Source organism: Ranitomeya variabilis, chromosome 3, assembly GCF_051348905.1.
Source record: "Ranitomeya variabilis isolate aRanVar5 chromosome 3, aRanVar5.hap1, whole genome shotgun sequence".
NCBI lineage: Eukaryota > Metazoa > Chordata > Amphibia > Anura > Dendrobatidae > Ranitomeya > Ranitomeya variabilis.
In genome coordinates this window covers 657,445,535-657,465,974 of record NC_135234.1, presented here as the reverse complement: position 1 = coordinate 657,465,974, position 20,440 = coordinate 657,445,535, and the positions used below count along the sequence as shown (strand labels likewise).

General features: G+C 42.4%; 1 protein-coding gene across 1 annotated transcript in view; it reads left to right on the top strand.

The window, feature by feature from the left end:
- CTDSP2 (CTD small phosphatase 2) overlaps nt 1-20,033 on the top strand; it is a 59,790-nt gene extending 39,757 nt beyond the window's left edge. The window contains exons 2-8 of the mRNA XM_077297814.1: nt 614-762; nt 1,223-1,261; nt 5,348-5,449; nt 5,591-5,647; nt 6,928-7,020; nt 7,400-7,585; nt 18,024-20,033. Coding sequence (XP_077153929.1) covers nt 614-762; nt 1,223-1,261; nt 5,348-5,449; nt 5,591-5,647; nt 6,928-7,020; nt 7,400-7,585; nt 18,024-18,149 — 752 coding nt within the window. The 3' untranslated portion in view covers nt 18,150-20,033. The remainder of the gene's footprint in view (nt 1-613; nt 763-1,222; nt 1,262-5,347; nt 5,450-5,590; nt 5,648-6,927; nt 7,021-7,399; nt 7,586-18,023) is intronic.
- Nucleotides 20,034-20,440: the final 407 nt, after the last annotated feature.

Here is a 20,440-nt window from a genome sequence, read left to right as displayed (position 1 = left end):
CCGCTAATGATTTTGTGACTGTTTTTAGGTTTTATTCAAAATATTAATAAATTGATGCAAGTTTATGGATAGGACAAGGACACTATTTATCTACGGTATTCTTTTGTCTTTTCAACATGAACACAAAACATCGTAAATGCATCAATATTGTTATACTATATCCCATGCATTTTCACAATATGTGTGACGCTTATATTTGGCACACTAGACTAGGTATTTGACACATTTCTAGGCTTTTTGCCTCCTCAAGGATGTTCTACAGTACTGTGGAAAAATTGCTGCAAAGTTCAAATAATTTTGAAAATAGAAGTGCTAATAATTTATACCACTTAACAAAATATAAAGTGCATGAATAATAAAACAAATCTAGATCAATATTTTGTGTGACCACCCTTTTCTTCAAAACGGCATCAATCCTTCTAGGAACACTTGCATATAGTCTTGACGGAACTCAGTAGGGAGATTGTTCCAAACATCCTGAAGAACGAACTACCAATCCTTTTTGATGAACTGAAACATAAAGCCCCACTAGTGTTGAAAAATGAATAACCTGTTGAAATTTTATATCCCTGATGAAAATAATACTGAACTGTGTGTGTCTCCTTTCTTCCAGGGCTGGTCTCCAGGTCCTCTCCAAAGAAGCCTAGAAGTCGGAGTATATTTAAGGCACTCTTCTGTTGCCTCAGTGCACAGAATGTCAATCGACAAGGAGGCACCGGTGAACCTCCCACCCAAAAGGAGGAAATACAGACTACCCCAAAGGTACGTCCAAATGTGACATTCAGTACCCACGTAGTGTCCTCTGATATAGAGCTATAAATTGTAACACTACAATAAGGGGCAACATGGATGGGGAATTACCAGTTGGATTGACTGTAGAATTATCTGGATATGACAGTATCATTATCCTTGTATCGAATAAATGTTTGCCTGTCACTACTATGTCATCCTACCCCCACAATTATACCAATTCCCCACTCTCTTCTTGTCCTCCTTACTTGTACAGGTTGTTGTGCAGCCCTCTATCACCATTGTGATATCTGAAGTCATTAGATATCCGGCCCATATAACCAAATGTGTGAATTGTCCACAGATTTAGTTTAACCTACTATTTGATATACGTGTACTTTTCATGTGTTTTGTGGAAACTTGCTACTTAATAGTTGCATATCTTGTAAAGAATAGGATGGCTTACTTGTCATATTTCCCCCTTTTCTTTCAGTCGGAGTTACTCCAATGTCTCCAGTATCAGTTTTACCAGGTAGGTATCTCATTGGCTCTTGGATCTCTTTCATACACCATTAGCAATCACTAGGTGCAATGACTGAAATGTCTTATTAAAAAGGACTTCTGAAATGCAAGCCTCTTAGAAATCTCATTTTCTCCATACAATATAGTCTGACTTTCCTAATAGGTCACCTACCAAGTCAGGTGAATAAGTGTGAGGAGGTGACTTCTACAACTGATGGGTAGACCAACAACCCACGCCATTATAGCTGCTGTCTTCTAGCCAGGCACTGTTCTGTTCATATTTTATTGGACATGGAAAGTTTTTTTGCTCTAGCCCCAATTCTTGAAAATACTGAATGCAGACCCCAAGATTACAATATTGCAGGAACCATGGTTGTTTTGCCCACTGCGCTGCAAGTGGATGATGTTGCTAGAACCTGACTGCAAACGTTCCTCCACACAACTAAGGCTGCTTTCACACTAGCGTCAGTACGGGGCCATCACGCTGCGCCGGTACGTCGGGCTGTGAAGAAAATGCCCAACGTGGGCAGCGGAGAAGCAGTCTTACGACGCTTCCGCTGCTTCATTGTAAGGTCCGGGGAGGAGGGGGCGGAGCTTCGGCCGCACATGCGCGGTCGAAAATGGCGGTCTCGACGCACAAAAAAAGTTACATGTAACTTTTTTTGTGGCGGCGGTGCGCCAAAACACGACGCAACCGTCGCAAGACGGTTGCGACGTGTGGCAATACGTCGTAATGCGTCGGTAATGTTAGTCTATGGGGAAAAAACGCATCCTGCGGACAACTTTGCAGGATGCGTTTTTTCTCCTGAACGACGCATTGCAACGTACAGCCAACAACGCTAGTGTGAAAGTAGCCTAAGGCTATGTGCACACGTTCAGGATTTCTTGCAGAAATTTCCTGAGTAAAACCGGACATTTTCTGCAGGAAATCCGCATGTGTTTTTTTTTGCGCGTTTTTGCGTGGTTTTTTTTCCGGAGCTTCCCAATGCATTAAATAGCGGGAAAAACGCCAAAAATCCGCAAAATTAATGAACGTGCTGCGTTTTTTATCACAATGCGGTTTTTTTTTTCCCGCGGAAAAAAAACGCATCATGTGCACAAAAACTGCGGAATGCATTCTAAATGATGGGATGCATAATGTATGTGTTTTTAATGCATTTTTATAGCGAAAAACCGCAAAAAAAACACGTGTGCACACAGCCTAGCTCTTCCAACCTCACCGTCATATGTATGCTCAGCTTCAACAAGCCTGCAAGTATTTTCTATGGAAAGAGTAGCAAAATCCTTTTTCTCCCTTTTATAGATGAACTGGGAGCCCAATACACTTTTGATGGTTGGATGGTGAGGCCTGTAGCCGTAGTTGTTGTTATTGTGCTTTGCTTAGGCTAGTTTCACACTAGCGTTTTGAGGAGCTGCGGACTTCCTCCGTGAAGCCCCGCCCTTGGCCGCACCTCCGCCGCTAGCTCCGCCTCCTTCTGCCTGCGGCGTGCATGCGGCCTGCGTACCTATCCTTAACATTAGGTATACAGGTCGTGCCGCTGTATGCGGATGCTTCCACATGTGTCGTTTTGACGATGCGGCGACCATCGTAGGACGCAGCTTGTAGCAATTTTTTTTTTTTCTCCGCATCGTCAAAACGATGCATGCGGAAGCATCTGCATACAGCGGCACGACCTGTGTACCTAATGTTAAAGATAGGTACGCCAGCCGCATGCACGCCACATGCAGAAGTAGGCGCAGCTAGCGGCGGAGGTGCGGCCAAGGGTGGGGCTTCACGGAGGAAGTCCGCAGCTCCTCAAAACGCTAGTGTGAAACTAGCCTTATATAGCGCCATCAGCACTTTACAGGGAATTTACCAGTGATGATAACTTCTATCAGTATGTCTGTGGAGTGTGGGTGGAAACCGGAGAATCCGGAGGAAACCCACGCAAACACGGGGAGAACATACAAACTCCTTGCAGATGTTGTCCTTGGTGAGATTTTAACCCAGGACTCCAGTGATGCTCATAAATAGTTGGAGGGGGCCTTTTATGTAAAAAAAAAAAAATATATATATATAATGTAATGTCCATCAGTAGATGATGCTGACTTTTAAAGTATTTTCAAATTGCTTCCATGGAGCATCATATAGTTGTAGTCCTAAATAAAAACCAAAGAAACAGCCAGGCTAGAGAAGTTCTAAAGACTCTAGCTGAAGCCGGAGACTCTTCTGCCACTTACGCTTGTAGGCCATATATCGAGAAATGCGTCTAATCACTTACGGTTGCTATTGATAGGGTAAAAATGAAAGTAAAAAGTAAAATGAAAGTAAAAATGAAAGTTAATAAAGTGAAAAAAACACCCAAGTGAAACCAAAGTCTTCAGCAGATATCAACACACTGGTTTCGAAGAGGCTTTGCATCATGTGAGACCAGTGATGGCCCACCACCTTCATACTGGGTCGTATTTTCTTAAGACAAGTCAGTCATACGATACTCCGATAAGTTTTATTGCATCGTATCGTGATCACAGTGAATCTCATACCAGAATGAAGTTACTTCTCTTAGGTAATTCCATTTTCTTTTTTTTAAACCTCCGATCCTGTCCCCAGATTTTTGTTCTCATTTTCATTTTCTGTGCATAGTTCATAAAATCTCAAGACAATAATATGTGAAATGCAGCTTCACCAATAAGCTTCTTCCACCTGCACTTTTAATGCTTCAGCCAGTGGGACCGAAGAGGGTGCTCAGCCAGCTGAGACTCCTGCCTGGAAGCATCTGTGTGACCTGCAGGTCGCAGGATCTAATCCCGGCTAGCTCTGCTCACTCTTTCATCCTTTCCAGGTAGATAAACTGAAGACCGATGATAATTGAAGTGCTGTCTTCCTGTATTTGTAAAGGCATTTTTATACTGAAGGATAACTTAGGACTGCTTAATAGCATTTTCCCCTTGTGTGGCAGAAACCTAGAGTGAGCACACCCTTTGAAAGGAATGGCTGCCTATTGGGAAAACCTTAAGATTTTACATGTCCCATTAGTTTTAGAATCATGCACCTTTTCAATGAAACATGCATGAAAATGGGCACTGTTATTAAATGATGACATTTGGCCTAGAATCCAACAAATGTTATATATCCTTAATACATTAGCAGTACAATTTCTTTTTTTTTTTTTTAAAGCGAACCTGTCATCAAGATTTTGCTAAGTAAACTTCAGGCACTGTCAGGTCGGCACCGTTATACTGATTAAAATGATACCTTGATTGATGAAATCCGTCTTGTGGTTGTTGTTGAATCTGTATTTGCAGTTTTGTGTTAATGAGATTGTGGTGCTTTGGGGCGGGGCTGTTGGCGGAGTTTTGTGCTGCTGTTCTCATATTCATACTTAAATGACCGGTCACTGATCCTTCAGTGATCTGCCTCCTATTTAAATAACTACAGCAAAATGGCAGCGCATGTGCAGTAGCACCTATCCCTTGCTGATAGATGCTACTGTGCAAGTGCCACTGTTGGCGCCATTTTGCTGCAGCCAATTTTTTTTTCCCCTCCAACAAAATGGCAGCAACACCATGTTGGAGGAAAAAAAAAAATTTCTGCAGGAAATTTAAAGAGGGCCACCTCGGAGCACCAAAATCTCATGAACTGAAAACTGCAAATACAGATTAAACAACCACAAGACGGATTTCATCACCCATGTTATCACTTTAATCACTATAACAGCGCCAACCTAACACTGTCTGTAGTTTACTTAGCAAAATCCTGATGGCCGGTTCACTTTAAAGAAAAATGTGTACAATGAATACATTTAGAAATTATAAAATACAAAGTACAATTTTTTTTTCTTATATCCTATTTATTATATATTTATTACTTATTATATCCTATATAAAAAAGCAATTTCTGGCAATTTTTTTTATGCATGTTTCTGCAGGTGGGGCAGGAGCAAAGACCTGTTGGCACAATTAGACTTTTATAGTTCCTATGTCCCCTCCTTATTATTTACCATAGATGATTGGTGTCAGATTGTGCTGCTGTTCTATGTATCTTGCAAAAAACGTTTTAATTTTTTTTTCAAATTATTATTGCCCTGGTGAGTTAAAATATTTTTTTTTTTCTCAGATTCCAGGTACCTCTTTACTCCCTGAGGTAGCACCAAAAGATAATGGAAAAATATGCATGGTGATAGACCTAGATGAAACGCTGGTTCATAGCTCTTTCAAGGTACGACCTGTTTGAAAACTGCAAATTTAAATGGTTCCTGCCCTTTTCAAAGTAATGCACTGGTAGTGTCCACTGATAATGATCAAAATTAGAGGATGTCCTTTATTTTGCATTTAAATTATTATTTTTTTCTTCTTGTAGCCAATTAGCAATGCAGATTTTATCGTTCCCGTAGAGATTGAGGGGACCACTCATCAGGTGAGCGGGCAAACGTCTGGTTTTTTTTTTTTAATTAAAGCATTTTAATGTTTTTATCAGTTTTCAGAAGAGCAAGTGAAGTCCTCAGACTGTCATGGCTGCAGCCCGATTCAAGTAATCCAGGATAGGCTGTTTCCTCACAGCGCGGCCTACTCTTGATTACTTGTTTCAGGAAGCAGCTGATATCCCGCCTAAGACAGAGTGTAATGTTACATCTGAAGAAGGGCTTGTTTTAACGGTTTAATTTGTGTAAAATTATTACTTATTACTCTTTTACAACCACAGTTGGCTCAATTTTGTAATTTCTAATTGTATGGTAGGGTGATCATATTTTACAATTTTGGAGTACGGCGCATCATACAGTCAACATAGGAATTGTTAGGGGTAGACTATACAGCACTTAACTTTAAAAAACAAAACAAAAAACAAACATAAATTTCAATTAACCGCTGGTTATTGCACAATAATGAACTTTCGTATACTAAATTGCTTTATTTTACTTCCATCTCTCTCAAACATGCTGCAGTGCCGCTTCAATGCCAGTTTATGCTCCTTTAGAAGCTGATTTTAATTGCTGCTCAGCAAGATCTGTACCCTATATTGGAACAGAGTGCAGGAGTTCCCCTGTCTGAGTATGGGTAGGTAACAAAGACCCTCAGACGGGAAATTTCCATACATAGACTGAATCTAGTGCATGGATTTTTGATGAGCAGAATTTGGAAGGGGCTTCTAAAGTAACACTAACTGACATTGAAGCAGCACTGTAGTATAGTGTTCCAGAGAGAAGGAAGCAAAATAAGGTAATGAAGTCCATTACAAAAAATGTACGAGTTTGTGATGCTTAAAAATAATGAAAGAAGTAACGGTAAGTACACATATGCAATGTAATATTACTGGATCACCGGTTGAGCGAGAATCCTCTGGTGGGCCCCTGTGCAATAGTCATCCACCACCCTCTTATATGAGCAGTATTTGGCACTATATACTTGAATCATTATGTACAGACAAAGGCGGCATCTTATTAATTTTAACAATCTACCCAGTTCTTTGTTATATAAATTTATATTTGAGGCTAATGTCACATTTGCATGTAGTTGAAAAGTGGGGCCCTGGAGTTGGTTACTGGTGGTGTGTAGGGTACGGTGCCACATCAACAAATACATGTGACTAGGCATATTACAGCTGTGTAACAAACGTTATACTTTATTCAACTAGTTGTTACTTCGTATGTGTAAAAAGAAGAAGAAAAAAATCTATTGTATCCATTTCTTCCTCCTTAGGTGTATGTTCTAAAGAGGCCTTATGTGGATGAGTTTCTGGAAAGAATGGGAGAGCTCTATGAATGTGTACTTTTTACTGCTAGTCTTGCCAAGGTAATGAGAAGCCTCTACATATCTGCACAGACAAGCAGCACTTCAACCGACTGCTAGAATAAAATATTTCTAACAAACATCTGTCCTGATGGCCACTGAGATTTTTCCCTTTTAATGCAGATATTCCTTTTTTCTGTTGTACCTTGCTTGGTTCATCATTATTGTTCCACAAAGTACTAAAATGTACTCCTAACATTTCCCTTTCCTCCTCTCCCACCCACATTTAATTTGAAGTCCAAGATTATGCAAAATTCTAGCCAGGTTCTTATGAGAAGTGCCATATACGATTAGATTTCCCCAAATGTCGCTTAAAAACATTTTCATTTGTTTGGTGATTCGTAACGTTCATTATCAAGATTGACTTATTCTTTATTCCCAGTATGCTGATCCAGTGACTGATCTTTTGGATAAGGAGGGAGTCTTCCGATCCCGTCTTTTCAGGGAAGCTTGTGTATTCCACCAGGGTTGCTACGTCAAAGACTTGAGCCGTCTGGGGAGAGACCTGAAGAAGACTATCATTTTAGACAACTCTCCTGCATCTTACATCTTCCATCCAGAAAATGCTGTAAGTCGTAAAGCCAACGTGATTATCTTGGAAGACGCATTATTCTTGGATCCTATAAATGCCTTGCATCACATTTGTTGCTAAATATTTTTCTAATATTTTATACTTTACATAAATGTTCATGTATCTGTGTTCGTGTGTGTATACAGTGTATAACATAAATGAGTATACCTCCTTTGAAAAAGTAAGATTTGATTCAGTGTCTCACGGAGCACTAGAACAATTTCCATCATTTTGAGAAGCCTGGCTTCCTAGAACCTTTACCATGAAAGTAAGGTTAATAAAATAGTTTTCATTACAAAATCTTCATATTTACTCAAATTAGTTGATGCAAAAATGAATACATTCCAGATATAAAAAAAAGCCTACTACATCTAGTGTTTTGAATGACCTCCATAATTTTTAAAGACAACATCTTTTTCCATTCTTCAAGAAAGACCTCTTCTAGACACTGGATACTGGATGGAAAGTGATGCTCAACTTGTCTCTTCAGAATTCCCCATAGGTGTTCCTTTGGGTTCAGATCAGAAGACATTAGGCCACTGAATCTCTTTCACTCTGTTCTTCAGAAATTCCACAGATGTGTGTTTTGGATCATTGTCATGTAAGAAAAGTACACGTCTACTAAGGGCATGGAGTGATGGAGAATCTTCTCTTTCAATTTAGGAAAAGTACATCTGTGAATTCCTGACACCATCAATGAAAAGTAGCTACCGTACACCAGCAGTAGTCCTTTAGCCCAACATAAGGACACTGCCCCCACCATGTTTCACTGTAGGCACCAGGCATTTGGAAAAATCAATTTAGAAAACTGTAAAGTGAAACATGGTGGCAGTGGGGGGGCTGCATTAGTGTTGCTGGTGTTGGAGAGCTACATTTCATTGATGTCTTGAATTCACAGATGTACTGCTCTATACTGAAAGAGGATTCTCCATCACTCTGTGCCCTTGGTAGACGTGCACTTTTCCAAAATAACACTGATCTAAAACAGGGTGAAAGGGATTCAGTGGCCAAGTGTATCCTGATCTGAACACCTATGGGGAATTCTCAAAAGACAAGTTGATCATCACTCTCCATCCAGCATCCAGGCTCTAAAATAGGTCGTTCTTAAAAAAATGGAAAACGAAAGATGTTGCAATATGTTGACAACATGCTCATTCCATTCCAGAAGACTGGGTGCTGTCCTTGGGGATCATACAAAATACTAATGTACTGGTTATTTGATGTGGGGTGTATTCATTTTTAAATCAACTAATTTGAGTACAACTGAAGATTTTATAATGATTGTTATGATTAACCTTACTTTCATGTTATGGGTTAAAAATGTTCTATGAGACTCAGTCTTGTCAAAATTTTGGAAATTATTCTTATATTAAGTGAGGTACTGCTTAAAATCTTTTCTAAGGGGCTATACTCATTTATGCTGAGCACTAATATGTATGTATGCATGTATACACAGGGCCGTATTTGCCACTAGGCACTGGAGTGCACGTGCCTAGGGGCGGGAGGCTGCAGGGGGCGGCACCAAGACAAAGAAGAACTTTTTTAACCTCCCCTTCCCTCCCTCCCTTCGCCAGACAACCCATGAAATGGGTTGAATTTTTGGTATTTCCAGGCCTCCGTACCTTGTGAGGTCACACTCATTCCAGTAGCCGCCGTCCATCTTGGATTTCCCTGGTTTCCAGGGACGCTACCAGCCAGAGCGTCCGTGGCTCTGTACATGCGGTGCTTTCACCTTATCATATCGCTCCCCCCTTCTCAGATTACAGCTATCCACGGCATTGTGTGCACAAACTTGAAGCTTCTTAAAGGTATAGTAACCGAAGTTACTACGTTGCTTCTATTTATCTGCTGCATCACCAATGCTAAATAAGGAAGGATCACATTACTAACACAGCCCAAAGTTGAGTCTTCAGTTCAAAAGTTCCAAACTGCATTGATAAACTTCACTGCTCATAGAGCTGAAGATGGGGGTGGGGGGGGGGAGTTTGGTGACAGGGGAGAGTCTGGAGCAGCTATGTACTGGTGACGGGGGAGTCTGGAGCAGCTATGTACTGGTGACGGGGGAGTCTGGAGCAGCTATATACTGGTGACGGGGGAGTCTGGAGCAGCTATGTACTGGTGATGGAAGAGTCTGGAGCAGCTATGTACTGGTGACGGGGGAGTCTGGAGCAGCTATGTACTGGTGACTGGGGAGTCTGGAGCAGCTATGTACTGGTGACTGGGGAGTCTGGAGCAGCTATATACTGGTGACGGGGGAGTCTGGAGCAGCTATATACTGGTGACGGGAGAGTGGAGCAGCTATATACTGGTGAACGGGGGAGTCTGGAGCAGCTATATACTGGTGACGGGGGAGTCTGGAGCAGCTATATAATGGTGAACAGGGGAGGCTGGTGCTGCTATATACTGGGGAACAGGGAAGGCTGGAGTTGCTATATACTGGGGAACAGGGGAGGCTGGAGCTGCTATATACTGGGGAACAGGGGAGGCTGGAGCTGCTATATACTGGGGAACGGGAGACTGGAGCTGCTATATACTGGGGAACAGGGGAGGCTGGAGCTGCTATATACTGGGGAGGCTGGAGCTGTTTTATACTGGGGAACAGGGGAGGCTGGCAGTGGCAGGCTGGGCCGGGTGGCAGGCAGTTGTTCAGGGCCGCCTGAGGATCGGCACTGTACTTTTGATTGCGGATGCCAAAACTTAATTTGCAGCCTGGCTGGCAGACTCCTTCCTGATCTTGCATGATGCATCCACATGTATTCGCCTCTTTGAGACGCAAATACATTTGACTGCATGATATCCGGCACAGAGCAGAGCATCACGGTTGTTCCCGTGCCGTGGCCTAGCGTGCAGCAGAGTGATGAGGTCATCATGCTGCGACCTCATCACTCTGCTGCTGCTGACAACGTGGAGCAGGGCAGAAGAGGCAGGGACGCAGCGGCCTGGGTGAAGAATGGTGAGCAGCGCTCCAATGAGGAGCAGAAGCTGAGCTGCTCAAGATTAGAGATCTGTCATTTGCTGTGTATAGGGAATGGGCTATGGTGTTAGTAGTCCACGAGGGCAGCCGCATAGCATTGTGTGTGTGTCTATATGCGAGCAACTCGGACAAGTCTCACACGTCAATACCCGACACTGCAGCTCCGCTCCTGAGTGCCGGTGTGTATGAGAGTGTGTGGGTACGTTCCCACATTTAGTACCCACTGCGTGTTGGACGCTATGTACACCCACTGCGTCCAGAAGTTACAGCATAGTGGATGGGATTTCATGAAATCCCGTCTCCACTATGCATGCAATGACGCCTCCGGCTTTCCTGCGGAGACACATGTGCGGCTTGTCTTTTACGGACTGCAGCATGTCTATTTATTTTGTGGCGACGCTCCGTCTCCGCCAGATAAATGTCACCCGTACAATATATTGGACTCAGTGATTCCGCACTGTTCAATCAACACATGAGGAATCACCTACGTTCAAAAGCCGGCAGCACTTTAGACGGAGCAGACATGTGACCATCATGCATTCATGCAGGGATCACCATAAAAAATATATCAAAATTTATTAGACTATGTAAACCACACAAAAATATTAAAAACATTTAAAAAACACACAAAAATACAAAATCATGCCCTGTGAGGACAGGGGCTGCGGATCACTGGCCAACACCCAAAAAGTTTAGCCCCAATGGGCTTAGTACATCTCATAAGTAGGTGAGGTTCCTGTATGGTCCACAGTCTGATGATGAAGGTAACAACAACTCCCAGTATCTCCTTACCATAGTTAAGGACATACTGGGAGGTACATGTTCATGTCATACAAGTGTATCATGGGGCTGATCTAACACTGAAATTGACCACCATAATAAGCATGGTGCTGCATTCATCTACTGATGGTGGTTATGACCCTGCATTCATCTACTGATGGTGGTTCTGACCCTTCATTCATCTACTGATGGTGGTTCTGACCCTGCATTCTTCTACTGATGGTGGTTCTGACCCTGCATTCATCTACTGATGGTGGTTCTGACCCTTAATTCATCTACTGATGGTGGTTTTATCGCTGCATTCATCTACTGATGGTGGTTTTATCGCTGCATTCATCTACTGATGGTGGTTGTATCGCTGCATTAATCTACTGATGGTGGTTGTATCACTGCATTAATCTACTGATGGTGGTTCTGGTGCTGCATTCATCTACTGATGGTGGTTGTATCGCTGCATTAATCTACTGATGATGGTTGTGACCCTGCATTCATCTACAGTACTGATGGTGGCTCTGACCCTGCATTCATCTACTGATGGTGGTTGTATCGCTGCATTCATCTACTGATGGTGGTTCTGACCCTGCATTCATCTACAGTACTGATGGTGGTTCTGACCCTGCATTCATCTACTGATGGTGGTTGTATCGCTGCATTCATCTACTGATGGTGGTTCTGACCCTGCATTCATCTACACTACTGGTGGTGGTTCTGACCCTGCATTCATCTACTGATGGTGGTTCTGACCCTGCATTCATCTACTGATGGTGGTTGTATTGCTGCATTCATCTACTGATGGTGGTTGTATTGCTGCATTCATCTACTGATGGTGGTTGTATCACTGCATTCATCTACAGTACTGGTGGTGGTTCTGTCCCTGCATCATATAACTGCCTGATCCCACCACCACCACCACCACCACCACTAGAGAATCCTCACAGCGCACAGTGCACATGATGTGAGAATTCACACATAGTGACTTTAGACTTGAAGCTTAAGATCGGACAACCTTTTTAACGATGGGCCGCTACTCATGGGCCACTGCTGTGCTTGCCCCCAAGGCTAAAATTTGCCAGCCAGCACCTGGAGACTGGTGCTATGCAGGCTGGCGATTTGGGGGTGGCTGACACTTTAGAATTGGGATTGGGGGGCATATTCCCATAGATGACTTTGAAAAGCTGAAGGTGTTAAAAAAGCGCTCAAAAGACTGAACCTGTGTACAGCAAGTGCAGGCGTTCATTCTTTTAGTGTTTGTGAGCGCTTTTTAAAGCATTTTACAGAGTGCATCTGCCTTAAATAGATGTCGTGTGCACAGACTCAGTGTGTGACGTCCGTAAGGGGCGCAACCACGAAAAGTGCCTAGGGCAGCATGAAGGCCAAATACGGCCCTGTGTATACATAAGTTCTGCTCAGTACTGAGTACATATATCATGTAACCTTCAGCATGAGAAGGTATAGCCGGCTGCCTGCAGTTCTGCGGGTATCGTAGTTTTCCACTTCTGAAGCTACAGGTCGCCATTCTGTTATTTTCCAAGCTCTCTCTTTTTTTTAAATAATACCACACAATAATATTGCTGACAGATTGGATTGCGAGGTAATACGGACAAGTTGCTAGGGAACCAGTAACAATAGCAGATGTCTGAAGCTGCTTTTGAGCACAGTGATAAAAAGTTCTTTTTACAGCATGAATGCTGCTGTATTACATGTTTGCCTGAAAATGCCAATTATCCCAACAGGTTATATATTTTAACTTTTTTTTTTTTTATTGCTCCACTTTCTCAGTTTATGGAAATCCACAACCTATAAACCTAAAAAAAAAAAGAAAAGAAATTATATATATCTGTAATATAATTGTCTAAGGGGTACTTCTGTCTTTCTGTCTGCAACTTCCGTCACGGAAATCCCGCGTCGCTGATTGGTCTCGCCAGCTGCCTGTCATAGCTGCCGCTACCAATCAGCGACGGGCACAGTCCGATTAGTCCCTCCCTACTCCCCTGCAGTCAGTGCCCGGCGCCCGCATGCTCCCCTCCAGTCACCGCAAACACAGGGTTAATACCAGCGGTAACGGACCGCGTTATGGCGCGGGTAATGCACTCTGTTACCGCTGCTATTAACCCTGTGTGTCCCCAACTTTTTACTATTGATGCTGCCTATGCGGCATCAATAGTAAAAAGATGTAATGTTAAAAATAATAAAAAAACAAAAAAACGGCTATTCTCCCCTTCCGTCGTCGGACGATAAGCTCGCGCCCGCCACCATCTTCCGTTCCCAGAGATGCATTGCGAAATTACCCAGAAGACTTAGCGGTCTCACGGGACCGCTAAGTCTTCTGGGTAATTTCGCAATGCATCCTGGGAACGGAAGATGGCGGCAGCCGCGCGCGCATTGCCAGGACTTCGCTGGATCCCTGCAGGTGAGTATATAACTATTTTTTTATTTTAATTATTTTTTTTTTTTTTTACAGGGATATGGTGCCCACACTGCTAAATTCTATGATGGCTGTGTTATATACTACATGGCTGCTAGATACTGCGTGGGCTGTGCTATATACTATGTGGGCAATGTTAGATACTACATAGCTGCTGTATACTGCGTGGGCTGCGTTATACTGCGTGGGCTGCGTTATACTGCGTGGGCTGCGTTATACTGCGTGGGCTGTGTTATATACTACGTCACTACGTCGCCTGTGCTATATACTGCGTGGCTGCTATATACTACGTGGGCTGTGTTATATACTGTTTGGGCTGTATTAACGCATCGGGTATTCTAGAATATGTATGTATGTATGTATATAGCAGCCACATAGTATATAGCACAGGCCACGTAGTATTTGTCTACTATATACTACATGGCTCCTATATACTACGTGGCCTGTGCTATATACCGGCTGCTATATACATACATACATATTCTAGAATACCCGATGCGTTAGAATCGGGCCACCATCTAGTGTATGTGTGTGTGTGTGTGTGTATATCTGTGTATATGTATATATGTGTGTGTGTGTGTGTATATATATATATATATATATATATATATATATATATATATATATATATATATATATATATATATACACACACACACACACACACACACACACACACACACACACACACACACACACACACACACACACACACACACACACACACACACACACACACACACACACACACACATATTATATACCGTATATACTCGAGTATAAGCCGAGATTTTCAGCCCAAATTCAGCCGCCTATTCATTTCTCTAATCAGCGGTAACGGTGACCGCTGACAGAGGAAGAGGCTGCGGCACCGAAGACCAGCTGTCCGGGGGAAGGAGCGGGACGCCGGGAGCAGGTAAGTATCGCATATTTACCTGTCCACGTTCCACACGTCGGGCGCCGCTCTGTCTTCCCTCTCTCTCCGCACTGACTGTGCAGGTGCAGAGCACTATATGGCACAGCTATGGGGCAATAATAAACGGTGCAGAGCACTATATGGCACAGCTATGGGGCAATAATGAACGGTGCAGAGCACTATATGGCACAGCTATAGGGCAATTATGAACGGTGCAGAGCACTATATGGCACAGCTATGGGGCAATAATGAACGGTGCAGAGCACTATATGGCACAGCTATGGGGCAATAATGAACGGTGCAGAGCACTATATGGCACAGCTATGGGGCAATAATGAACGGTGCAGAGCACTATATGGCACAGCTATGGGGCAATAATGAACGGTGCAGAGCACTATATGGTACAGCTATGGGGCAATAATGAACGGTGCAGAGCACTATATGGCACAGCTATGGGGCCATAATGAACGGTATGGAGCATTTATTTTTGAAATTCACCGGTAGCTGCTGCATTTTCCACCCTAGGCTTATACTCGAGTCAATAAGTTTTCCCATTTTTTTGTGGCAAAATTAGGGGGGTCGGCTTATACTCGGGTCGGCGTATACTCGAGTATATACGGTAATATAATATTTCATCTAAGGGGTACTTCCGCCTGTCTGTAACTGAAATCCCGCGTCGCTGATTGGTCGCGGCCGGCAGCGACAGGCACAGTCCAGCTGCGAATTCGCCCCTCCCTACTTCCGTCCAGTCAGTGCCCGCTCCATACTCCCCTCCAGTCAGTGCTCACACAGGGTTAATAGAAGCATTAACAGAGTGTGTTATGCCGCGGTGTAACGCACTCCGTTAACGCTGCTATTAACCCTGTGTGACCAACTTTTTACTATTGATGCTGCCTATGCAGCATCAATAGTAAAAAGATCTAATGTTAAAAAAAATAATAATAATCGTGCTATTCTCACCTTCCGTTGTCCACCGATGCGCGCAATGCTTTTTAAACAGGGATATGGTGCCCACACTGCTATATAGTACTTGGGCTGTGTTATTTTCTGCGTGGCTGCTATATAATACGTGACTCCTATATACTACGTAGCTGTGCTATATACTACGTGGCTGTCTGTGTTACGTGACTATAATTGTTTAAGGGGTAATTCCGTCTTTCTGTCCGCAACTTCCGTAACGGAAATCCCGCGTCGCTGATTGGTCTCGCCAGCTGCCTGTCATGGCTGCCTCGATCAATCAGCGACGGGCACAGTCCGATTAGTCCCTCCCTACTCCCCTCCAGTCACCACTAATACAGGGTTAATGCCAGCGGTAACGGACCACGTTATGCTGCGGGTAACGCACTCCGTTATCACTGCTATTAACCCTGTGTGTCCCCAACTTTTTACTATTGATGCTGCCTATGCAGCATCAATAGTAGAAATATGTAATGTTAAAAATAATTTAAAAAAAAACAAACAAACCTGCTATTCTCACCCTCCGTAGTCCGCCGAGCCGCACGCGGCTGCCGCCATCTTCCGTTCCCAGAGATGCATTGCGAAATTACCCAGAAGACTTGGCGGTCTCGCGAGACCGCTAAGTCATGTGGGTAATTTCGCAATGCATCCTGGGAACGGAAGATGGCGGCAGCCGCGCGCACATCTCGAGAGCTTCGCTGGATCCCGGCAGGTGAGTATATAACTATTTTTTATTTTAATTATTTTTTTAAACAGGGATATGGTGCCCACACTACTGTATACTGTGTGGGCTGTGTTTGTACTGCGTGGCTGTGTTATATAGTACATGGGCTGTGTTATATACTGCGTGGCCACTGTTATATATTGCGTGGCCTGTATTAACGCATCGGGTATTTTACAATATGTATGTATGTATGTATGTATGTATATAGCAGCCACATAGTATATAGCACAGGCCACGTACTATTTGTCTGCTATATACTACATGGCTCCTATATACTACGTGGCCTGTGCTATATACCAGAGGTGTCAAACTGCATTCCTCGAGGGCCGCCAACAGGTCATGTTTTCAGGATTTCCTTAGCATTCCACAAGGTGCTGGAATCATTCTGTGCAGGTGATTAAATTATCACCTGTGCAATACAAAGAAATCCTGAAAACATGACCTGTTGGCGGCCCTCAAGGAATGCAGTTTGACACCTCTGCTATATACTATGTGGCTGCTATATATATACATACCTAGATATTCTAGAATACCCGATGCGTTCGAATCGGGCCACCATCTAATATATATATTATATTATATTAGAATATATATTTATTTAATTTATTTATTTTTTTAATATTACTACAAGGAATTTGCATCCATAAATTGTGCTCTGCCAATCATGCTCTTGGCCACATATCCCTTGTTTCAGATGTGGGAATATAGCCAAATGCTGGCCAGCTGCAGACATTGCATGTTTGAAATTTAGACTGCTGTATAGCACATACTTAAAACAGGAATCCATTTATAACATACTTTGAGCCAACTTGCTTTTTTAACTATATTCTATATAGCAGTAATGTAGTCTAAATTTCATGTATGCAATGTTTGCATCCATCTTAGGGTACAGAGTGCTTCTGTTTTCTTTTGTTTGTGTACTATGTGGAATATAGTCAGGTTTATCGCCATCTGTATATATGTACTTTTTAATTTGGCATAAAACACAAGTTGAATGGGTCATAATAACAAGATATTCCTAATAGACGCACATGGCAATAGGTGATAAAGGCCATTCTTGACCTCCGATGTGCAACTTGTATGGTAGAAGCATGATACAGAATCTAATCTCATTCTCATGTATCAGAAACTGTAAGGGGAATTGACTTGCTTGCAGTCTCTTTCCATCAGCAAGGACCTCAAAGAGGTCCTTGATGATTATATATAATCTTTTTAAATATAATTTCTGTATTTTTTAACCTTAAAATACAAAAAAGAATCTGTGAGCACAAAATGGCTATTGAAACCAAGCACAGGGGCTCGGTGCACCCTGGCGTGGCTGAGCAATTCGGTACACCTTCCCACCTACTTGTTGTTAATCTGTCGCCCCTTCTTCCTTTATGAACACTTCTGACTTCACAAGCTTCATATGATGGTGGAAATGCTTTGATTCTATGCCTCCTGTAAAGTCGGAGCCGTCAATGAATGGAAAATAAAAAGGTGGGAACGTCAACTGAAATTCTCGGCCACGCCAAGGGTGCATCGGCGGACGATTGTACTTGGCTTGAACAATCCTTTTGTGCGGACAGATATCTTTTTAATTAAATGTTCCCACTATATTAATGCATTATCACTTGTCCCACCTTCATGGAATATTAACTACAAGTCTTCTGATTGCAGGTTCCCGTGCAGTCCTGGTTTGATGACATGGGAGACACAGAACTTTTAAGCCTCATCCCAATCTTTGAGGAGCTCAGTTACTCTGAGGACATTTATGCAAGTCTCGGACAGCTGAGGGCACCTTAAGACTCTTTGACTTGACTTTGTTTTGTTTTGTTTTTTTCAGGGGACTTTTTATATCTTTAAATATTCTTTTATTTTTGTCTTTTCAAATTTCTCACTCGCTGTGCCTTTGGCCTCAGAGGAAGAGGAACAAAAACAGATATTCATAAGTCACATATGAATTTCCGGGAAAATTCAGCTGCCCGTAACAAGCAAATCTAGCTGTGGCTTACACTCCTAATGGCTTGCATGCCGAGCGGCATGTTTGCAATGAACGCAGGGATCTATTGCCATAACTTTTGGTGCACTAGTAGAAGACGGTGTCCTCTTTTAATGACGGTACCGTGTACCTATGGGTTTCGGTTCTCCACTACTGTTTTAGCTTTCATATCAGTTTTAATGTCAGGCTGCATCATGAACGGAGAGGGTGCAATGTCAACATGCTGATAACTGAAGGGGCACACACAGGTACTTTTTAGAGTAAGTTAAATAATTTGACACAATTAGGGATCGGGCTGCTTAAATGGGATATATCAAGTCTTTCACTGATTCCTTAATACTCTACATGCCAATGTCTTTTATATGCATATTTAGCTGGATGCACTTGCCTTGGTAACGGTTGGCAGTCGCTGGCATTTGGTGCCCTTTCCAATACATACTACTTTTTGGAAACCTGCTTCTTTGGTATGATTCCATCACAAAACATTATTCCAACTCCTCTCTCTGGAAACGCATCTATACGGTATTTGTTCAAGATGGAAGCTTTACTATCCAGGTGCTGAGTGCATACCCCTGCTTAATGTAAATGCCAGTGACGTACAGGGTATTGTTATTGCTGAGACATGTATGGCAGAAACGCTGTGCAGATGATGGGTAGAAGGTAAACGTTCAGCTACTTATCACCGGTAACGACATATCGCGGTTTAACCCAAAACCCATAGACGGAACAAAAAAAATATCAAAGCCAAAGGACTTTTTATTGCTTGATGTTTTTTAGCCACTCTGAGATTATATGTAATAGTTTTTTTGTAATAACTGACTTGAATCAAAGATGTTTGTCCATCTGCTGCCATGGTGGGTGGGGGATGACATTGGTCTCAATAGCTTTACTGTTTGGTCTCTATTGATGGCTTGATAATCATTGTATTTGAGCCCGTGGAGAGTGGTGCTTGGTAAGTGAAACCTGTTACTGACCATACACTACAAAGGCAATGCCTTATTATAGCAAGGGTATGAGAAACATTCAAGTCCTTATTTATAATTCCATTGGCACTACCCAGCTGTAAGATGGCCATGGCCTCATTATGCCAGTATTTGGTCACTGAGCAGGGACTTTTCCAGATAAGTAATGAATGGAAAACCATGCAGTGCCTTTTTTTGGCTGTTTTTAAATATGGATATTTTAAAAGCCTATAGATAAAGAGCTATTTTTTACTCTTTATAACTCTCGTTTTTGAATTTGAGATATGTAGCGATCATCTTCAGACCTTTTGTTTCATGCTGCCTCTCGGGTAGTGAGTGATCTACAAGAATCTGTAAGACTGTTACAAAGTAGACCTCAGGGGAAACACTCCTACTAAATTTTACATCATGTAACATGGCTGAACCACTGTCGCATCGGTCATCCGTGTTTTTATCTAAATAATTTTTAAAAAAAAGCAAAGGAAAGAATAATGGACATTCCTGTGTGTCTTTCTATGGTGTGAGGATGTGCGTTTGGGATATAACCTTCTTAAAACGAGGGTCTACAATAAGTATTAGGTTTTCTTTTTCGGTCGAGCAGCTGTTGGATGGTTTTTCAGCACATTGCTGTATTTAAGGTTCTACAAGGCGGATTGAATGGTGAAATGTTAAAATATGTAATCCCTCTAACAGAGCATGTAATAAAATCTCTATTTTTATGCCCTATCTTGTATTGTGTGCCTAAATGTGAACCAAAAAGCGTCATGATGATCCATTATGTGCTATACCTGGAGTTTTTGGAGCTCTACTATGGACCTTTTAAAATGCAGTTGTGTGGAAGTAACTTTGAAATCTAATATACCCATGTCACATTCTTTAATCTCAGTATGGGTAACACACGGCAAAAAAAATAATTTTTATACCTCTCCCACTTTTTTTTATTTTTATTTTTTAAATTCTGTGAGGGGCATCACAGCTAGGGCTAAGTAACCCAGGGAAAAGCCTCCTAAAGCAAACCTGTCACCAGAGATCATCATGAGATAAGACCACCACCTTTCAGGCCTGATATATACAGTATTCTATAATGCTGTATATAAGCCCCCACCTGCAAAACAGGAAAAAACTTATTATAC